Source organism: Danio aesculapii, chromosome 14 (assembly GCF_903798145.1).
Source record: "Danio aesculapii chromosome 14, fDanAes4.1, whole genome shotgun sequence".
Taxonomy (NCBI): domain Eukaryota; kingdom Metazoa; phylum Chordata; class Actinopteri; order Cypriniformes; family Danionidae; genus Danio; species Danio aesculapii.
Genome location: NC_079448.1, coordinates 55,714,170 through 55,738,793, shown reverse-complemented (window position 1 = coordinate 55,738,793; position 24,624 = coordinate 55,714,170). Strand labels below are relative to the sequence as shown.

Below are 24,624 nucleotides of genomic sequence, written 5' to 3'. Positions count from 1 at the left end.
AGGGTCAGTGTGTATCTGTGCGCAGAGATAATCAGATGCAGGAAAGAGCTCTGCAGATCTGTGCCAACACACTGATGCCAGCAGTGCCCGCCTGAAACACACTGATGCCAGCAGTGCCCGCCTGCAGGCTCTGGAGGAGCAGGAAAGACCTTCAATGATTCAAGCAGATCAAGCCTGGACTCATGACCGAATCCCTCCTGTTATTCATTCATTTTCCCTCGGTTTAGTCTCCATTTTAGAGGTCACCACAGCAGAATGAACCGCCAACTATTCCAGCATATTTTGCACAGCGGATGCCCTTCCAGCTGCAACCCAGTACTGGGAAATGCCCATACAAACACATTCTCACACACACACTCATACACTACGGCCAGTTTAGTTGATCAATTCCCCTATAGCACATGTGTTTGGACTGTGGGGGAAACCGGAGCACCCGGAGGAAACCCACGCCAGCACGGCGAGAACATGCAAACTCTACACAGTAACACCAACTGACCCAGCCGGGACTCGAACCAGTGACCTTCTTGCTGTGAGGCCACCATGCCACATTTATGTTATCATCTTATTAGAACTTATTTTTCTTGAAATTGTGTGCTTTTTTCTTTATGAAATTGTCTCAATTTATTCATTTTTGCAATTTCTCTCTTGAAATTGGGTCGTCGTAACCCAACATTGGGTCAAATATGGTCAAACCCAACCACTGACTTTCCTAAACCAACAGTTTGTCCATATATTTAACCCAACATTGGTTTAAAACAACCCAGTATGTTTTTGCAGATGTTACCATTTTTTCTCAAACTTTTTTTTTCTTTCAGAAAATACTGGGTTGCCGTTACCTATTGTTGGGTCAACCCAACAACTCAGTGTAATTCTTCAATTCAATGTAAATGACACAATTATTCATATATTTGACCAACTTTGGTTAAAACAACCCAGCATATTTTTGCAGGTTTTAATATTTTCGACAATTTTTTTCTTAAAATTTAAAAAAGTTTTTTTTTCAAAAGATGCTGTATTGTAACCCAACGTTGGGTCAAATCCAACCTCTGACTTAACTTCTTCAATTCAATTTAAACACCACTTTCTAATTCAACAGTTAGGATTAGGGTGCATAGGGTCCATATAATTGACCCAACACTGGTTTAAAACAACCCAGCATGTTTTTGCAGGTGTAACCATTTTTCACAAACTTTTTTCTTGAATTCTAACAATTATTTGTACAAAAAATGCTGGGTTGTTGTAACCTATCGTTGGGTCAACAATGGACAATCCCAACCACTGAGTAAAGTTCTTCAATTCAATGTAAAATATACATTTTAGCCCAATGGATTATCCATATATTTGACCAACACTGGTTTAAAACAACCCAGCATGTTTTTGCAGGTTTCACTTTTTTTTCTTAAGCTTTTTTCCTGAAATCTATTTGTTTTTCCCACAAAATTCTGGGTTGTCTTAACCCTAAATTGGGTCAACTATGAACAATCTCAACCACTAAGTGATGTTCTTCAATTCACTGTAAACCAAACGATTATTTACAAGTTTGACCCAACCTTGGTTAAATCAACCCAGCATGTTTTTGCAGATTTAACTATTTTTTCTTACATTATGTTCTTGAAATCTATTTGTTTTTCACAGAAAATGCTGAGTTGTTGTAATCCTAAATTGGGTCAACTGTGGACAAACCCAACTACTGAGTGAAGTTCTTCAATGTTTTTTTGCATGCATGCATATTTAACTAATATTTTCCTCAGAAAATGATGGGTTGTCGAAACCCAACATTGGGTCAAATATGACCAAACCCAACCACTGACTTCACTTCTTTAATTCAATTTAAACACCACTTTCTAATCCAACAGTTAGGATTAGGGTGCATAGGGTCCATATACAGTATTTGACCCAACACTGGTTTAAAACAACCCAGCATTTTTTTTGCACATCTAACCATTTTTTCTTCTTGAAATCTAACAATTTTCTCCAGTAAAAACTGGGTTGTTGTAACCCATCGCTGGGTCAACTATAAACAAGCACAACCACTGAGAGAATTTCTTCAATTTAATGGAAATGCAACTTTTTAACCCAATGGTTTGTCCATTTTTATGGTATTTGACCCAACACTGGTTTAAAACAACCCAGCATGTTTTTACAGGTGTAACCTTATTTTTCTTCAAAAAAAAACTCTAAATGTTTATTCTCAACATTTTAATTAATCTTTTTTGTCATAACCCAACATTGGGTCAAACACGGACAAATCCAACCATAGACTTAACTTCAATTCAATTTAATTTAAGCGCCACATTTTAACCCAACAGTGTGTCCATATATTAGACCCAACAGTACGTTCTGCAGTTGAACCCATGATGTTTTTTTCAGCAGGTGTGTGTGCAGGTGTAGAAACGTCTCTCATCGGTCTCTCATTAGCGAATGGAAACACAGCGTTCATCAGGGAGTCTGTTAATAATCACACACACTCCATCCCATAATGATCACCTCAAACCAGAGCGCATCATAGAGAAACAGCAGCATCACAATCATCCTGCAGAATCCAGCATGGAGAGCTGTACAGGTGAACAGACTTCACTCATCAGCATAATCAGCGGAGTCTCTATTAATGATGCTCAAATCAACACTCTCATAACTCAATGATAGCTCACCGTCTCGGAATATCAGCTCATATTGCACAACTCACAGCACAATGACAGCGCAGTCTCTTCTGTTCAGACACTTATACATTACTAACTGATTCTCACTTTATGAACACATCTGAACAGCTCCATTCTGGAAGGACTTAATCATTTGCAGGATGAGTGAAACTATTTTTAAATGATAAAATTGTGCGTGCGTGTGTGTGAGACAGACAGGCCCAGAGATAATAATAATGTCCGATGGTTAATCCGACCCTGGTGACAGATGAAGTCACAGAAACTAAATGACATTTCTACACACACAACAGAGTTGGAGATGAACTGACACATTTCTACACACTCTGAGCTCTATCATACACCTGGCGCAACAAGGCACAAGACGTGTTTGCTGTGATTTGTTGCTATTTTCAGACCAGCACAACCCTAATTTTCTCGTTTTGCACCACGTTGTTTAAATAGTAAATCCATTTTGTGGACTCCTCAGTGTGCTGGTCTGTAAGGGAGGTGTGTTAAGGCGCATTGTTGGTGTTTTGCTGATTTGAGGAACTGAAAAAGACCGCGCCATTGACCAACTAAAAGCTGCTCTAAAGTCCAGCACACTATGCTCAAAACACACTCAGAACTCATCAAAAGGACAAGCTCAACCCTGTTAGACCATGCGCCAAAAGTGGATTCCGATACACCCTTAATGCTTTTACGCCATGAGCTTTAGACTTTGCGCCTAGATCATTTAAATAGATCCCTCAGAGTTGTAGATGAGCTGACACTCAATAGAGTTGGAGAGTAACTGACCTGCACATGATCTCATGCGTGAGCAGAACGCGACACATCTCTGGGTTTTTATCTTGGCCTTCATAGAGGATGGGCTGAAAAAACACAAACACACACACAGACACACACACACACACACACACACACACATTCACATTATTGATCAATAATTCATTTTCAGCATATTTTGCTTGCATTAAAAACACAAAAATACATGCATCTGATTCTTTTCCTCAACATTCTCAAATTAAGCTGTTGATTTTTTTGCAACAAACATTTTTGTAAAATAAAAATTCATTTAATACAATTAAAAATTTATTGTTGTGTACTTTTATTTCTTTTTCTTTAATTTATATATTTTTTTTATTAATATTATATTTATTTTTATTTATTTTTATTTTTCTTTAACTTTATTCTTGGAAAAATAAAAATGCATAAAACTGAAAATTAAGAGAAAATCTAAAATAATTTTGAGAAAAACAAAAACTATGAAACTTTTTTTCTATAGAACTTTTTCTCTAAGTTTCTCAAAATATTACTTCTCAGAATTTTCTGCTTTTTTTTTTACGTTTTTTTCTCTCAAATCAACATTTTTTTGGAGCTGAATTTTATTCTAAACATTTTACTTTACTTTTTCTTTATATAATGTAACCCGCAGTAGAGCTGCCAAAGTAAATCAGATAAATAAATAAAATAATAAAAATGTAATACAATAAACAAAAAAAATTATATTCATAAAATAGTATAAAAAACTGAATATAGGAAAATAAACTTAATTAAATAAAAATAAATAAAAAAAGATTATAAAATAAATAAATCTAAATATAGTGAAAAGTATAACAATTTAAAACCACTTTAAAACGACTATTTATTAAAATAGTACAAGTACAAAAGTCAAATAAAATAAAAACTATAAATAAAAACATTATTTAATATTGCTAAATAACGTACAAATATTGTGAAATAGTATAAAATTTAAAATTACTCTTTAATAAAATAGTACAAAATATTAAATTAATTTAAAAAGTAAAATAAAATAAATTAAATTATATTTAAAAATTATAAAATAATGTAAGTTTGTGAAACGCTATAATAATTTTATAATTACTATTTATTAAAACAGCACAAAATATAAAATACAATGAAAGTCAAATAAAATAAATAAAAATATATAAAAATATATATAAAACAATGTACAAATATTGTGAAATAGTATAAAATTTAAAATTACTCTTTAATAAAATAGTACAAAATATTAAATTAATTTAAAAAGTAAAATAAAATAAATTAAATTATATTTAAAAATTATAAATTAATGCAAGTTTGTGAAACAGTATAATAATTTTATAACTACTATTTATTAAAATATACAACATATAAAATACAATGAAAGTCAAATAAAATAAATAAAAATTATATACAAATATATATAAAATAATAATACATAAAATATATATAAAATGTATAAAATATATATAAATATATATATATATATATATAATAATTCAAAAATATTGTGAAATAGTTTAAAATGTAAAATTACTCAGTAAATTTGCACAAAATATTAAATAATAGGGGAAAAGAAATCAAATAAGAATTATATTAAAAAGTTATAAAATATTGTAAGAGTTTGTGAAATAGTATAATAATTAAATAACTAATTATAAATTACTATTTAATAAAGTAGTACAAAATAAATAAAACAACTCAAATAAAATAATAAATAAAAATCATATCAAAGAAATTATTAAAAAAACTAAACAAAAACAATAAAATAATCCAGTACAATCCTCATGATGCTTCATAAATGTGTTAGAGAGAGTTTCCATTTTCACTAAAGTGTTAAATTTACACGACTCCTTTGGCTGATTTTCGGGCATTTTCAAAGGACTCTCCAGTGTCTCCCTCATGAACACACACACACTGGTCAGTGGGCCAGACGCAGCGCCCCGGGGAACAATACTTTTAGGATAACGAGCACTTCTGCATTATTGATCCGTAAAGACTGTTGTGAAGGACGATTCGCTCACTCCATATTTATATATATATTTATATATGATTCTTGTGGACGTTCATGCTGGCGCCGGACGTCCAGCAGCTCTGACTCCAGACACACACACACACACACACGTCTTCCTGATACACTCATTACTGCGCTTGCCGGAAAACTGCTCACACCTGATTATGAGCTGACGGTCACTGTGAGAACTAACTGCTGGAGTTTATAACAGTTATTCTAATATTATTTACAAACACTCATTGTTTTAGTGCCTGTTTAATTCTGCTTCAGGTTAATTGTGTTGTATAAGATGCTTTACTTTTTAAATTAAATTATGTATTAATTACATTAAATAACAATTACAAACACAGATATGAGCATGTTTTCATGCTTTAGGTTACTCTTGCTGTATAACACACTGTGAAAAATAAAAGAAAATGAATTAAAAACTAAAAAATAAATCAAAGTAAATTAAAATATTCAAAATATTAAATTGAATTAATAGCATTATATAAGATGCTTTGGAAAAAAACATGATAAAATTTAATTAAATTAAAATATAAAAGAAATATACAACATTAAATTAAATTAAATTAATTAAAATATTAAAATAAATATTAAAATGAAATATTAAATTAAATTAAATTAATAGCATTATATAAGATGCTTTGGAAAAACAAAATTAAATAAAAATTTAATTAAATAAAAATGTTATTAATTAAAATATTAAAATAAATATTAAAATAAAATATTAAATTAAATAATTAAATTAAATTAAATTAAATTAAATTAAATTAAATTAAATTAAATTAAATTAAATTAAATTAAATTAAATTAAATTAAATTAAATTAGATGCTTTGGAAAAAACATGATAAAATTTAATTAAAATATAAAATAAATATAAAACAAATATAAAACATTAAATTAAATTAAATTAAATAAAATTAAATAGCATTATTTAGGATGCTTTGGAAAAACAAAATAAAATAAAAATATAATATAAAAATGAAAATTAAATAAAAATAAAATTAATTAAAATATAAAAATAAATATTAAAATAAAATATTAATTTAAATAATTAAAGTAAATTAAATTAAAAGCATTATATAAGATGCTTTGGAAAAAAACATAATAAAAATAAATAAAATAAAATATAAAAATAAAAATTTAATTAAATATTAAACTGAATAAAATTAAATTACAAACAATTATTAAAATATAAAAAATAATTAAATTAAATTAAATTCATTTAAATTAAATTAAAAACACTAATTATTGAACGCATCTTAATTTGAAATGTGAAATGCTTTTATGGGTGTTTTTTATGCATTTTTCCATAAAGCAGAGTGATTTAAACATTCTGGCTTGATTAAAATATATCAAAACAAAGTTTTATAAATAAAAGTAAATAAAAAAAATCCCTGTAAAAGAAGATTTCTCCTCTGATTCAATTAGCATTTATTTATTTATGATCATTTCTATTGTTGATTCCATTATTTATTTATCTTAAGCCCAAGAAACTGTAATGTGTAATGGCTGATTCTCCAGCAGAGAAGCGTGTTGATTTCCACACGCATGTAACGGCAGGAGATACGTGCTCTGGCGATGGAGGATTATTGTCTCCTGCGTGTCGCTCTGCTGCTACATTAAAACCTATTGATTAGTCTCTGGAGGAACTGCTGGATTATTGATCAGAGAGAAGCTGACAGGAACCACAGAGAGAGACAGACAGAGATTCACCGCCGACTCAAATATGAAGACCAAACACACACACACACACACACACACACACACACACACACACACACGCACACACACACACACACACACACACACACACACACACACACACACACACACACACACACACACACACACACACAGATCATCATTTTAACACATCGTCCAGATATTACAGATGCACCGAGCAGGTATTAGATCATAAAAATATTGATAATATTGCTTATGTTTGGCATGCAACAGAATTGTAGATATTTGATGAGATATATATACATATATATATACACATATAACATGTCTGACATGTTAGATAACAGGACGTTGTACAATCTTAGAAAAATTGTAGTCATTTAAATTAATAAATGAAATAAAATTCAACCTAAATTGAAATATAAAAAAAACAATTACAATCTACAACCACAGTGCAACTCTACAAGTCTGAATAATAATAATAATAAACTGACCTGTTTAGTCATGGAGTCTATTAATCGCACATACAGATCCTGTTCGGTCCTGATTCCTGCAGATTACAGTCAAATAAACACATATTAGTCTCGAAAACAAGCATTTTAGCCCAAAAAAAGCCCCGTTTGTGATCAAATCCAGCTCATTTGTGTATGAAAACAATCTCATGTGGCACATTTCAACACAAATACACACAGAATCAAGCGTGTGTTCAAATAAAAGAACAAAACTAAAGCGAATCCACATTAAGAGACTCATTTCTCATGGAAAGACTGTGAAATTAATTCATTTTTCTCTTTATTCTTCTCCCTGCGGTGTGTTTATGCACATAGGATTCATTTATTCATCTTAAAGAAGTCAAATAATGAATGAATCAGAATGATTCAGAACAAACTGATTCGCTGTAAAGATTTCATTTTAAAAAATGAGTTGTTCATGAATTAATTGTTGGTACTTGTGATTTGAGTACTTAGTAAACACTGTGCAGCAGTTGTTCAATCACTTTATGAATGAATCTACTATTTATGATCTTCTTATAACTGTGAGATGTGCTTTATCTGAATCTACATCATCTAATGAAGCTTCCCTGATGAACATTAGAGTCTGATATGAGTAATTTGATTCATTTATTTATCTTAAAAGAGTCAAACATCAGTCAGAGCCATGAATGAATCAATATGATTCACTGAACAGGATCAACTGATCCTTTTAATGATTTGTTTATGAACTGAATGTCCGTTCAGCTTCACATGTCTAATAATGTTATTGATGACAGAATAGGTCACATGACATTTAAAAGTGTCCTGATATTGTGATTGGAGTCTGCTGAAACAGCTTTAAACTCATCAACACTCTAAAATCAGTGTCATTTCCTCAGAATATGCAGTTCATATTAGAATCATTTTGCACAGATTTCAATTTGACTCATTTGAATCAATTCAGGCCTTAAGGTTGGTTAACTCCCCCCAGCTCTGCTCTGATTGGTCAGTCTGTTCTGAAAGGAAATGCCCATTTCAGAATCGTAAGTGGGTGGGGATTATGTAAATGAGCTATTTTAAGGGTGTTGATGCAGATCAGCAGCAGGCAAAAGATTCATTAACATGACAGAGTTGACTCTTAATTTTGAGAGATAACATGATTAATTTACTCATCTTAAAGGAATCAAACATCAGTCAGAGTCATAAATCAATCAATATGATTCAATGAACAGGATAAACAGATTCACTAAAAAGATTCATTTTAAAAAATGAGTTGTTCATGACTCAATTGTTGATTCAGTTGTTTCAGAAATGCAGGTGGCTGTGGATTATGTGAATGAGCTGGTTCAATGGTGTTGATGCTGATCAGTAGCAGGCAAAAGATTCATTAACATGACTCAGAGTCGACTTTCTTTTGAGAGATAATTTGATTCATTTACTCATCATAAAGGAGTCAAATATCAGTCAGAGTCATAAATGAAACAATATGATTCAGTGAAAAGGATAAATAGATTCACTAAAAATATTCATTTTAAAATGAGTTGTTCATGAATCAATTGTTGATTCAATTGTTTCAGAGTTGTAGGTGGGAGGGTAATATGTAAATGAGCTAGTTTACTGGTGTTGATACGGATCAGCAGCAGCCAAAAGATTCATTAACATGACTCAGAGTCGACTTTCTTTTAAGAGATAATATGATTCATTTACTCATCTTAAAGGAGTCAAACATCAGACAGAGTCATAAATCAATCAATATGATTCAGTGAACAGGATAAACAGATTCACTAAAAAGATTCATTTTAAAAAATGAGCTGTTCATGAATCAATTGTTGATTCAATTGTTTCAGAATTGTAGGTGGGTGTGAAATATGTAAATGAGCTGGTTCAATTGTGTTGATGCGGATCAGCAGCAGGCAAAAGATTCATTAACATGACTCAGAGTCGACTTTCTTTTGAGAGATAATTTGATTCATTTACTCATCATAAAGGAGTCAAATATCAGTCAGAGTCATGAATGAATCAATATGATTCAATGAACAGGATAAACAGATTCACTAAAAAGATTCATTTTTAAAAATGAGTTGTTCATGATTCAATTGTTGATTCAATTGTTTCAGAGTTGTAGGTGGGAGGGGAATATGTAAATAAGCTAGTTTACTGGTGTTGATGCGGATCAGCAGCAGCCAAAAGATTAAATAACATGACTTAGAGTCGACTTTCTTTTGAGAGATAATATGATTCATTTACTCATCTTAAAGGAGTCAAACATCAGTCAGAGTCATAAATGAAACAATATGATTCAGTGAACAGGATAAATAGATTCACTAAAAAGATTCATTTAAAAAAAAAATGAGTAGTTCATGATTCAATTGTTGATTCAATTGTTTCAGAATCGTAGGTGGGTGTGGATTATGTAAATGAGCTAGTTTACTGGTGCTGATGCGGATCAGCAGCAGCCAAAAGATTCATTAACATGACTCAGAGTCGACTTTCTTTTGAGAGATAATATGATTCATTTACTCATCTTAAAGGAGTCAAACATCAGTCAGAGTCATAAATGAAACAATATGATTCAGTGAACAGGATAAATAGATTCACTAAAAAGATTCATTTAAAAAAAATGAGTAGTTCATGAATCAATTGTTGATTCAATTGTTTCAGAACTATAGGTGGGTGGGGATTATGTAAATGAGCTAGTTTACTAGTGTTGATGCAGATTCATTAACAAAAGATTCATGAACATGACTCAGAGTCGACTCTTTTTTTGAGAGAGTATATAATAAAGCTGATTGTGTTTTACAGATGGGGATGATGTGGAAGAAGCTCTCACCGTTGCTGTAGAGGAGCTGGAGCCTGTAGTGAATGCCGTTGTTGGTCTTCTCCCCATTGTATTCCTGGAATAAAACAAATTTAAAGATGCATAAATGACACACACACGCACACACACACACATCAGTGACTTATAATTCTGAACTCAATCTGATCACTGTAATTAACAGTCAGGAGGAACCAAAAACTTTCATTCAAGAACGTTTCACCCCGGCCACCAAAATGAATGAGTGAAATGTTCCTGAAGGGTCCGTTTACACTGTTTACACTAAAGTGTCAGGTGTGCTACTTCACTCCGACACACATCAACACACACACACACTCTTCAGGATCTCAGATCAGGTTTGGAGGTGGTTTGTTGGCAGAGGCCTAGTGTGTGTGTGTGTGTGTGTGTGTGTGTGTGTGTGTGTGTGTGTGTGTAAGAATGTGTGTGCATGCGTGTGTGAGAGAGGGTGTGTGTTTGTGTGTGTGTTGGAATGTTTGTGTGTGTGAAAGTGTGTGTGTGTGTTTGTGTGAGTGAGTGTTGGTGAATCTATGTTTGTGAAAGTGTGTGTGTGTGTGTGTGTGCGTGTGTGTGTGTGTGTGGGTGTGTGTGTGTGTGTGTGTGTGTGTGTGTGTAAAAAACTATACATGTTTGTTTGACTGCGTGCATGTGCGCATGAACGTGTGACTATGTGTGAGTGAGGGCATGCATGATCATGTGTGTGTTCCTATGTGTGTGTATGTTTGAGAGTGTATGAGTGTGCATGCATGTGTGTGTGTGTGTGTGTGTGTGTGTGTGTGTGTGTGTGTGTGTAAGAATGTGTGTGCATGCGTGTGTGAGAGAGGGTGTGTGTTTGTGTGTGTGTTGGAATGTTTGTGTGTGTGAAAGTGTGTGTGTGTGTTTGTGTGAGTGAGTGTTGGTGAATCTATGTTTGTGAAAGTGTGTGTGTGTGTGTGTGTGTGTAAAAAACTATACATGTTTGTTTGACTGCGTGCATGTGCGCATGAACGTGTGACTATGTGTGAGTGAGGGCATGCATGATCATGTGTGTGTTCCTATGTGTGTGCATGTTTGAGAGTGTATGAGTGTGCATGCATGTGTGTGTGTGTGTGTGTGTGTGTGTGTAGTGCGTGTGTCTGTAAGAGAGTGAAAGAGATAGTGTGTGCGTGTGTGTGCGTGCATGTAAGAGAGAGAGAATGTGTGTGTGTGTGTGTATGTGTTTGTGTGATAGTGTGTGGGGAATATATGTGTGTGAAAGTATGCATGTATGAGTGTGTGTGTGTGTGTGTGTGTGTGTGTAAGCAACTGTACATGTGAGAATGTGTGTTTGGATGCACGTGTGTGTGTGTGTGCGCATGAATGTGTAACTGTGTTCTGGAGTGTGTGTGTGTGTGTGTGTGAGCGAGTGCATGCATGTTCATGTGTGTGTTCCTATGTGTGTGCATGTTTCAGTGTGTGCATGTGGTGTGTGTAATGTAGTATGTTTGTGTGAATGTGAATGTGCGAGCGCAAGTATATATGCTTGAGAATGTGTGTGTGTGTGTGTCTGTGTGTGTAAGCAGCTGTTCGTGTGAGAGAATGTGTGTTTGCATGCATGCATGCGAGTGTGTGCGCATGAACATTTGTGACTGTGTGTGAGAGTCAGTGCTTGCATGTTCAGGTGTGTTCCTACAGTGTGTGCGTGTATGTTTGAGTGTGTGTGTGTGTGTGCACAAGCATGTGGTCTGTGTGTGAGTGAGTGAGTGAGTTGAGGTGTGTGTGTGGGTGTGTGTGCACATGTGTGTGTTTGTGTGTGTGTGTGTGTGTGTGTGTGTGTGTGAGGATGGTGCTGCCAGCTGGAGCGTGTCCCGTATGGCCGTGGGCGGAGCTGTTCCCTGTAACCTTTTACTGCGAACAACCCCGACACACACACGGCAGGCAGAGCAGGACGAGCCTCTGACACACACCGCAGGTACACACACAGCGACAGGAGCAGTGCTTCTGAACACACACACACACACACACACACACTGATGATGCTCAGTAATGTGTTCACTATGAGCTGAATACAGTAGTGTGTGGACGCTGTAACGTCACGTCTCACTGCTGCTGTCGTTTATATCAGGAACATCACATCAGTTATAATGTAGGACTTAAGAGGGATCTGCTCTCACCACTGCCCCCTACATGAGTTACTCGGTACAGCAACTGCTGAGAATCACACACTCTAACATAAATGAACTCTCATGCTCACAGACTCGAACCCACACATACATATACTCTCTTACACAAACACACACATATGTATACACTCACACTAATACACACACCTAGAGCAAAGAACATTTTTAATATGAATGTAAAATTGAGGGCGGCACAGTGGCTCAGTGGTTAGCACTGTGGCCTCACAGCAAGAAGGTGCTGGTTTGAGTCCCGGCTGGGTCAGTTGGTGTTTCTGTGTGGAGTTTGCATGTTCTCCCCATGTTGGTGTGGGTTTCCTCCGGGTGCTCCAGTTTCCCCCACAGTCCAAACACATGTGCTATACTAACACCAGACCCTCGCTCTAAATCACACTCTTCTATTGGACTATAGACAAATACATTTACTAGTGTTCTTATATATATTTTTTTTTTTTTCCCAGTACAATCTTCCTTTATTGGAATGACAAATGTTACAATGCACTGCCAAATCATTATTGATGTTTACATTAGACAGAATAAATAAATAAATAAACTACTATTATTAAAATGGAAAATTAATAATAATAATAATAATAATAATAATAATAATAATAATAATAACATAAAATAAAAGTATATTGAAAAATTAACATACATAAATGCATTTGTAATCATTTAAAGATAAAATAAAACAAAAAAGGAAATCAAATAAAAATAACAAAAAAAAAATAATTTAAAAAATAAAAACAAAAAATCAAATAAAATATAAAAAAATAAAAAAAACCCCAACAAAAATAAAATAAAAAATAGAAAAACAAAACAAAGAATACAATAAAATATAATAATAAATAAAAAAAAATTAAACAACAAAATTAAACAAAAAATAATAATAAAACAAAAATTAAACAAAAAATAAATAAAAATAAAACAAAAAAAATTAAACAATAAATAAATAAAAATAAAACAAAAAAAATTAAACAAAAAAAAAATAAAAATAAAACAAAATAAAAAATTAAACAAAAAATAAATCAAAATAAAACAAAACAAAAAATAGAACAAAAAATAAATAAAAATAAAAACAAAAAATAAATAAAATACATTTTCCTTCAGCTTAGTCTCAATTTCAGAGGTCGCCACAGCAGAATGAACCGCCAACTATTTCAGCGTATGTTTTATGCAGTGGATGCCCTTCCAGCTGCAACCCAGTACTGGGAAACATCCATACACACTTATTCAAACACACACACTCATACATTATGGACAATTTAGCTTACCAAATTCCCCTATAGCGCATGTGTTTGGACTGTGGGGGAAACCGGAGCACCCGGAGGAAACCCACGCCAACACGGGGAGAACATGCAAACTCCACACCAACTGACCCAGCCGGGACTCAAACCAGCGACCTTCTTGCTGTGCTAACCACTCAGTCACCATGCAGCCCCAAAATAAAAGTAAATAAATGTAAGAATTTTATAAAAAACTAAATAAATAAATGTGTGCAATAATGATTGAGCATCTCCAAAATAAGGATTTTACCCAAACAGACAAACAGTCCTGCTATTAAACACATCAGCTACACTCACTCGTCATCTCAATACAATCAACCCAGAAATGGCGTTTACTCAAAACTAACCAAAGTAAGTTATTAGTCAAATTTACTTCAGCTCTAATATAATTAATAATAAATAAAGTGTCTGCATGCTCTTATTCACTAACAGAAGCCTGTAATAACTGCTGTCCCTTAATAATAATAATGTGTGTGTGTGTGTGTGTTTGTGTGTGTGTGAGCTGTTCTGTGTTGAGTACGGCGCGCCGCAGCACATCTCGCACCCTGTTGAGTGCACTAGAGTCAGAGTGCTTACTTTGTCTTTTTCCACAAAGTCCACGTAGGAGGTTCTCTCGATCTCCACGGGCTGGCCCTGCCGGTCGTACAGAGCCAGAACAAAGTGGAAGAAGTTGGACTTGCGCAGGTTAGAGGGAGGCTGCTTCTCATAATGGGCTCGTGCCAAACCCACACCACTGAGAAAGGGAGAGGGAGAGAGAGGGAGAGAGGGAGGGAGAGAGAGAGGGAGAGAGAGAGGTTAATAAAACACACCCACAATAACATACAGACATATTAAAGATGCAATACATGTTATTTTCATAATTCACTTATTCATACAATTAGAATTCATTAAACAGAGTGGAAAACAACCTGCATGAGTTTTTTGTTGGGTTGGGTTGTTTTTTGAATGTTGGGTTGTTTTTTTTCAATTGCTTTTAAATTATTATTTTTAACCCAACGTTGTTTAACTCAACGTAATTTTTTCCAGCTGATTTTTAATCAATCTTTTTAACCCAATATTAAGGGTTTTTAATGCAAGTTGGGTTATTTTTTCAATTTTTAACCCAATATTGTTTTTTAACAGATTATTAACTACCATTTTAACCCCTTATTGATTTTTTTATTGCAAGTTGGGTTATTTTTTCAATTGATTTTAAACAAATTTTTTTAACCCAATACTGGGTTGTTTTTCTGTTGGTTTTTGATTTATTTAACCCTACACTGGATTATTTTTTTCAATTGATTTTGAATTAATCTTTTTAATCCAATTTAGTTTTTTAGCTGATTATTAAATACTATTTTTAACCCATCATTGGGTTATTCTTTCAGTTAATTTTTGATTGCTATTTTTAACCCAATACTGGGTTATTTTAGCAGATTTTAAATAAATCTTTTTAACCCAATATTGAGGATTTGTAATGCAAGTTGGGTTTTTGTCAACTGGTTTTTAATGATTATTTTTAACCCAACGCTGGGTTATTTTTTCAATTGATTTTAAATGGCTATTTTTAACCCAACATTGAGGATTTTTAATGCAAGTTGGGTTATTTTGTCGATTGTTTTTTAACAACTATTTTAACCCAATATTGGGTCATTTTTTCAGCTGATTTTTAATTACTATTTTTAATCAAAGATTGGGTTATTTTTTCAAATGATGATAAATTAATCTTTTTATCCCAATATAGGTTTTTTCAGTTGATTTTGATAACTCTTGTTAAATCTAATATTGGGTTATTTTTTTCCAAATAAATTTAAATGAAAAATTTTAAACCCAACAGTTGGGTTAGTCCATATTTGACCCAGCACTGAGCTACAATGAGTTGCATTTTTAGAGTGCAAACTGCTACAACATTCCCAAACAGAGAAGGAAACTGGCAACTTTAATCTGCTTGTCGACGCGTCAGGAGTGTGTGTGTGTGTGTGTGTGTGTGTGTGTGTGTGTGTGTGTGTGTGTGTGTGTGTGTGTGTGTGTGATATATCTGGCTCTTCTTCTCCTCTTCTGTGCCCGCTGTGTGCCGTGGTGAACTCTATTGTCTGCTCTGCCGCCTCTACAATTGGACTGTGGCGCGGGTGACCCAGAAGGCACCGTCTGCCTCTGGGTCTGCCAACCACTGCTGGGTCGTCTGGCCTTGGCACCGCCCGCACCCGCCGCTCCCTGAGCTGCCAGTCAAACCCGCGCGGCCCCCGCGGCTCAGAGAAACACGCCACCATTACGGCTCAAGCATCGATTAGAGCGCGTGGAGAATAGAGGAGAAACCTGAACCTCCGTGCAAACCCGCGCCTCCAGCTGTCCATCAAAACACTGACAAGGGAACAGCGATATTATGTAGTGTTTTTAATGAGGTGGTAATGCAGAAATCCCTGCCCTCCAGCGCTCACCACACATTACCATGTATACTTATACTGATCATCACATTTTTATATCTTACAATCATGAAAAAGCGCTTATTTACATTTAAATGAATACCAAATATTCATATTTGATTAATTAAAAAGACAGATATTTCATTTAAAGCTCAGCAAATTATATTAAAGTTATAATTTGAAAAGTTAAAAGTAAAAAATGATCTTCATCAGAGTGTGACGCAGCTCTAAGTGAAGTGAAATATCCAGCTAAGGCTGAAATCTGAAAGTGCACCATGCTTAAAACTATTGATTCATCTAAAAGAGTCGACTCAGAGTGATTCAAATGAATCGCCACTGTAACGAGTCTTTAGCCGTGTCAGCATGACGTCGACACGGAAGTCAAGCCCCGCCCATTTGTGCACATGCAGACCCTGGAAAATTGACAGTGTCATTGATCACTAAGATATGAATGATAATTTAAGTTGCTTCGATTTAAAAATGAAAATTGTAAAAATAGTTTAAATCTTCTTTTGCAGAGTAGCTTTTAGCTTAGCTTGCTACATTCCCCATGGTGTAGCTTTTAGTGTAGTTAAGCTACATTTTAAGTAGAGTAGCTAACAGCTTAGCTCACTACATTTTTCAAGCAGCTTGCCCAACACTGCAGCGGGGTTAGTTGTAACAGGGTGTTACAGATAAGCCACACACTGCTCGACACCACATAAACTAACAGTATAATTGTTGAGTTTTGAGTGTAATGTTGAGAACTTTTAAATAAATCATGTTTTTATTAGAATAGAGATAAAATGTTGCTGATAATAATGCAAATAAATGCAGTGTATAATAATGGATAATAATGCTAATTAATCCAAATGTGTTTATCCAATAAATAAATTAATAAATAAACATGCTGTGCTATGTAGAATAAGAAATAAACTGAGTTGAGTACTGAGGAAATATAACTACTATTTAAAGTAAACTGCTTTTAAATTAACTGTGTGAAATCTGAAATTTTAATAAGAGAAATAAACTTTGCAAATGTTTTAAGACAAAATATAAAATAAAATAAAATAATGTTACGTTTGTAAGAGAACTAAAGATTACTAGATACTTATTTAGACCCTAATTATAAAATAAAATACTAATCAAAGGAAATTAATGCATGCTATTTTTATAAGAGAACTAAACTTTATATTACATATATTACATTTAGACCCTAATTAGAAAATAAAATACTAATTAAAGGAAATTAATGCATGCTATTTTTATAAGAGAACTAAACTTTATATTACATATATTACATTTAGACCCTAATTATAAATATCCTTCATTTTCATTTGTATCCATATCAGACTAAAGGATTCAAAATTTAATTAAAATTAAATTAAAATAAATAAATGCATGTTATTTTTGTAAGGGAACTAAAGATTATACTAGATACTTTATATTATATTTAGACCCTAATTATTATTAATATTATTAATTTTTATTTATTCCCATTAGAGACAAGGATTTAAAATTAAATTAAAGGAAATTAATGCATGTTATTGTTGTATGGGAACTAAACTTAATATTACATACTTTATATTATATTGAGACTCTAATTAAAAACATCATTAATATTTCTGCACCTAAATGAGACTAAAGGATAAAATACAATACATTGATGCATGTTATTTTTGTAAGGGAACTAAACTTTATATTACACATATTATATTTAGACCCTAATATTAAATGTCAATAATTTTCATTTGTACCCATAAGAGACTGGAGGATAAAATAAAAATAAATGCATATTACTTGAGTGTCTTCTCTGCTACCCCTGATAGGACATTGATAAATCCTGAACCCGCCCAGTTCAGCAGGCTTTGACGCTGAAGCGCTGAGGTTTTTCCCTGCTTTCAGAGCGTGTCTATGGGAGGAGGAGCACTTTAAGCGGATGATGACTTCAACATAAATGGGAAATATGATCTTCTTCATCGGGAGTAATTGATTCACAGTGAAGATCTTTAGCAGTCTGACTGGTCAGGGCGGTGCAAAGTCTGATAGATGAGTTTCATGTGCAGAAGCAGAACACATGCAGACCACCAGAATATAACACACAATCAGAGAGCACTATTATTTAGTAGTTCATGCATTTTGTTGAGAATTTAAGGCTCAAACTTATAGGATTTTTATTATTCATTTGGGTTCATTTGTATCCAGAGGTGATGTATAAAAAAATTAAATTAAATTAAATTAAATTAAATTAAATTAAATTAAATTAAATTAAATTAAATTAAATTAAATTAAATTAAATTAAATTAAATTAAAAATTGTATTTGTACCAGTGAAGAGAAGACTGATTATGATTAAAATAATTAATATTTTAGTAAGGAAACTTGCTTTTGCAAATGTTTTAAAATCCTTTAAAATCAAATACAATTTATTTATACCCAAAAGAAAAATTAATAAAAAATAAAAAATTAATAAATAAATAAATAAATAAAATAATAATAATAATAAAACTACAAAACAATTATTTAAATGAATAGTAATAATAATAATAATGATGATGATGATGATGATGATGATGATGATGATGATGATGATAATAATAATAATGATGATGATAATAATAATAATAATATTAATAATATTAATAATAATAATAATAATAATAATAAATCATGCATATTATTTAAGGGAACTAAACTTTGAAAATGCTTTAAGACCCTAAATATAAATATCATTAATTTTTATTTATATAAAGAACAGAAAAAATAGATAAAAAATAATAAATTTAACTGAAATTAAATTAAATTAATTTAAATAAAAAAATAAATAAAGTAGAATTGGTTGGTTCATGCATTGTTGAGCATTTTAAGCTCATATTTATAGAATTCTCATGATGCATTTGGGCTGATTTGTACCCAGAAATGATGCATAAAAAATAAAATAAAAATAAAAATTGTACCAGTAAACAGAAGACAGAAATGCATCACTAAAATATTAATACATTTTTTAAATAAGGAAACTTTTCTTTGCAAATGTTTTTAAAACCCTAAATAAAAAATGATTTAGGACGTTTAAACCAAAAGAAAGTGTATTAATGATAATAATAATAATAATAATAATGATGATGATGATGATGATGATGATGATGATAATAATAAAAAGACAAAACAATTTAAATAAATAAATAAAAACAAATATGTATATTATTTTAGAGAGGGAACTAAACTTTGAAAACTTTAGGACACGAAATATAAATATTATTCATTTTTATTTATAAAAAGAAGAAATAAAATAAATTAAATTAAATCTTAATTAAAATTCTAAATAAATTTTTTTTAAAATAATATAAAATTAAATCAAATAAAAACTTAATTAAATTAAATTAAAGGAATGAAATTAAACTTTTCATTTTTAAGGGCCTAGTAAATGCACATATTTTCTACCTTTTCTTATTTTGTTAAACGATTAAATTAAACATTAAATGCTCTATTTTATCACTTGATTTTAGCTAAAAATATCTAAAGTTATATTAGTTTAATTTTTTTTTCACATTGAAATATTCAGAACACTGTACAGAATTCGCCTGCTTTATGAAGGACACGTGTATGATGCTTTTCAATAAACAGAAGATCATAAAAGCACAATAACTCAAATAATTCAACATAAACTAAACCTACAGCAGGACGCCTGGAAACCTGAAACGCAGACGCAAACACGAATTAACACCTTCACAGAGGAAGACAGAATTACACATTTGTGGAGGAGAAACAGCATCACACTTAAACACACACACACACACACACACACACACACACACACACACACACACACACACACACACACCAGCCAGTCTCCATTAGAGAGAGAATCAGGAAACGATCCAATCAGAAAGCTCGTCAGTGTTATTATTTTAATTCTGTTGATTGCTGCGTCTCCACTCCAGCGGTTATGATTGGACGACTCACTTATTTAAACAACCGCTATAAACGTGACAAACGCACACACACACACACACACGCATACATGTTCACATACACACAAACAAACATGCACAAACACACAGCCACACAAGCATGATCACATACACACACACACACACACACACACCGACATTTATAGATAAACACACCAATACACACACTTAGTCACATGCATGTTCACATACACACACACACACACACACACCGACATTTATAGAAAAACACAGCCACAAAAGCATGCTCACATACACGCACACACCAACATTTATAGACAAACACACACACACACACACACACACACACACACACACTCAGCCACACATACGCATTCACATACACGCACACACTGACATTTAGACAAACACACACAAATACACATACACACACAGACACACTTAGACACAATTGCATGCTCACATACACGCACAAGTATGCACAAACACACATGCATGTTCACACACACACACACAACCACAAATACAGACAAACTCTCAGAAACGCTAATAGACACAAATGCATGTTCACATACACACACACACACTAGCATGCACACATACACAAACACACACATGCAAACACACTCAACCACACATGCATGCTCACGTACACGCACATATTTATAGACAAACACACACAGACGCAAACACACACAAACTCTCAGACACACTTACTCAAATGCATGCACACATACACACACACACACAAGCATGCATAAATGCACACAAACCTCACACAGAAGCCAACAGAGATACACACTCTGCCATAAACAATCAGACACACACACTGTAAAGATTGACATAGGCAAACACAGACAAACTCAGATACACACGTACAAGCACACACATACTTTCATACTCACACAGACAGTAGAGAAAGATGCACAAAAACACACACATACACCAAACTGAATCTCACTATTATTGTGTTTCTTGTGTTAGTGTAAAATTGTTATGCCTCACACACACACACACACACACACACACACACACACACACAACACACACCACACACACACACACACACAACACACACACACACCACACACACACACACACACATCATTTTATGTCAATATATTATATACATTGAATCCTATATATGATTAAAAGCATGAAAGCACTTCTGGACTTTGGAGTGGCCTAGTCAAAGTCCTGACCTGAATCTGATTAAGATTTGTTTTCCATTTTAAGATTTAGAACATTACACAAAAATTGCATGCACTGTCACCTGCCAAACAAAGCTCAAAATAACACAATTCCCCATCCTCTCGACACACAACCCAGAAACAATCGCACAACCCCGCATGTAAAACATCTCCCGCTTTTATTTGAATCAACAAACAGAGTCTGGCAGAAGCGCTTGAACCGTCATAAAGGCTGATAGCGGAGCTGAAGGGTCTGTAATGATGACATTTCATTTCCAGCAGCGGCTTCCTTTACACACTGCAGGCTTAGTGCCACAGCGCTAACTCTAATTATGCTAAATGAAAAAAGTAACCCCGGGCTAAACTCCTCACAGCTCAAGAGCCAGACACTTGAGGGAAACACACACACACACTGAAGCACAGAGAGCCGCTAATGAACACACACACACTCAAGAAATGCCAATATCAGGATGGATGCATTCATACATACATCTCAATAAAACACAAGGCGTCACAGAGCTGTGTAAATATGATCATATATAAAGTCAAAAACTGAAAGTGTGATTCTTTTAAAAATATAATAAGTTATTAGAGTAAAAACAGCTCAATATTACACTAAGCATTGAGGTATTGTGTATTATTAGAGTAAAAACGGCTCAATATTACACTAAAGCATTGAGGTATTGTGTATTATTAGAGTAAAACGGCTCAATATTACACTAAAGCATTGAGGTATTGTGTATTATTAGAGTAAAACGGCTCAATATTACACTAAAGCATTGAGGTATTGTGTATTATTAGAGTAAAACAGCTCAATATTACACTAAAGCATTGAGGTATTGTGTATTATTAGAGTAAAACAGCTCAATATTACACTACAGCATTGAGGTATCGTGTATTATTAGAGTAAAACGGCTCAATATTACACTAAAGCATTGAGGTATCGAGTATTATTAGAGTAAAACAGCTCAATATTACACTAAAGCATGAGGTATTGTGTATTATTAGAGTAAAACAGCTCAATATTACACTACAGCATTGAGGTATCGTGTATTATTAGAGTAAAACGGCTCAATATTACACTAAAGCATTGAGGTATCGAGTATTATTAGAGTAAAACAGCTCAATATTACACTAAAGCATTGAGGTATCGTGTATTATTAGAGTAAAACGGCTCAATATTACACTAAAGCATTGAGGTATTGTGTATTATTAGTGTAAAACAGCTCAATATTACACTAAAGCATTGAGGTATTGTGTATTATTAGAGTAAAACAGCTCAATATTACACTAAAGCATTGAGGTATTGAGTATTATTAGAGTAAAACGGCTCATTATTACACTAAAGCATTGAGGTATTGTGTATTATTAGAGTAAAACAGCTCAATATACACTAAAGCATTGAGGTATTGAGTATTATAAGAGTAAAACGGCTCAATATTACACTAAAGCATTGAGGTATTGTGTATTATTAGAGTAAAACGGCTCAATATTACACTAAAGCATTGAGGTATTGTGTATTATTAGAGTAAAACGGCTCAATATTACACTAAAGCATTGAGGTATTGTGTATTATTAGAGTAAAACGGCTCAATATTACACTAAAGCATTGAGGTATTGAGTATTATTAGAGTAAAACAGCTCAATATTACACTAAAGCATTGAGGTATTGTGTATTATTAGTGTAAAACAGCTCAATATTACACTAAAGCATTGAGGTATTGTGTTATTATTAGAGTAAAACAGCTCAATATTACACTAAGCATTGAGGTATTGTGTATTATTAGAGTAAAACGGCTCAATATTACACTAAAGCATTGAGGTATTGAGTATTATTAGAGTAAAACGGCTCAATATTACACTAAAGCATTGAGGTATTGAGTATTATTAGAGTAAAACGGCTCATTATTACACTAAAGCATTGAGGTATTGTGTATTATTAGAGTAAAACGGCTCAATATTACACTAAAGCATTGAGGTATTGTGTATTATTAGAGTAAAACAGCTCAATATTACACTAAAGCATTGAGGTATTGTGTATTATTAGAGTAAAACGGCTCAATATTACACTAAAGCATTGAGGTATTGTGTATTATTAGAGTAAAACAGCTCAATATTACACTAAAGCATTGAGGTATTGTGTATTATTAGAGTAAAACAGCTCAATATTACACTAAAGCATTGAGGTATCGTGTATTATTAGAGTAAAACAGCTCAATATTACACTAAAGCATTGAGGTATCGTGTATTATTAGAGTAAAACAGCTCAATATTACACTAAAGCATTGAGGTATTGAGTATTATAAGAGTAAAACGGCTCAATATTACACTAAAGCATTGAGGTATTGTGTATTATTAGAGTAAAACGGCTCAATATTACACTAAAGCATTGAGGTATTGTGTATTATTAGAGTAAAACGGCTCAATATTACACTAAAGCATTGAGGTATTGTGTATTATTAGAGTAAAACGGCTCAATATTACACTAAAGCATTGAGGTATTGAGTATTATTAGAGTAAAACAGCTCAATATTACACTAAAGCATTGAGGTATTGTGTATTATTAGAGTAAAACGGCTCAATATTACACTAAAGCATTGAGGTATTGTGTATTATTAGAGTAAAACGGCTCAATATTACACTAAAGCATTGAGGTATTGAGTATTATTAGAGTAAAACGGCTCAATATTACACTAAAGCATTGAGGTATTGAGTATTATTAGAGTAAAACGGCTCATTATTACACTAAAGCATTGAGGTATTGTGTATTATTAGAGTAAAACGGCTCAATATTACACTAAAGCATTGAGGTATTGTGTATTATTAGAGTAAAACAGCTCAATATTACACTAAAGCATTGAGGTATTGGTGTATTATTAGAGTAAAACGGCTCAATATTACACTAAAGCATTGAGGTATTGTGTATTATTAGAGTAAAACGGCTCAATATTACACTAAAGCATTGAGGTATTGTGTATTATTAGAGTAAAACAGCTCAATATTACACTAAAGCATTGAGGTATTGTGTATTATTAGAGTAAAACAGCTCAATATTACACTAAAGCATTGAGGTATTGAGTATTATTAGAGTAAAACGGCTCATTATTACACTAAAGCATTGAGGTATTGTGTATTATTAGAGTAAAACGGCTCAATATTACACTAAAGCATTGAGGTATTGTGTATTATTAGAGTAAAACGGCTCAATATTACACTAAAGCATTGAGGTATCGTGTATTATTAGAGTAAAACAGCTCAATATTACACTA

General features: G+C 32.8%; 1 protein-coding gene across 5 annotated transcripts in view; it reads right to left on the bottom strand.

Moving 5' to 3' along the window:
• LOC130240306 (transcription factor COE3) overlaps positions 1-24,624 on the bottom strand; it is a 265,366-nt gene that overhangs the window by 207,387 nt on the left and 33,355 nt on the right. For all 5 annotated transcript variants that reach the window (XM_056471755.1, XM_056471756.1, XM_056471759.1 and 2 more), the window contains exons 2-5: positions 14,430-14,586; positions 10,427-10,490; positions 7,618-7,673; positions 3,435-3,508 (exon numbers count right to left, since the gene is read on the bottom strand). In XM_056471755.1, coding sequence (XP_056327730.1) covers positions 3,435-3,508; positions 7,618-7,673; positions 10,427-10,490; positions 14,430-14,586 — 351 coding nt within the window. The remainder of the gene's footprint in view (positions 1-3,434; positions 3,509-7,617; positions 7,674-10,426; positions 10,491-14,429; positions 14,587-24,624) is intronic.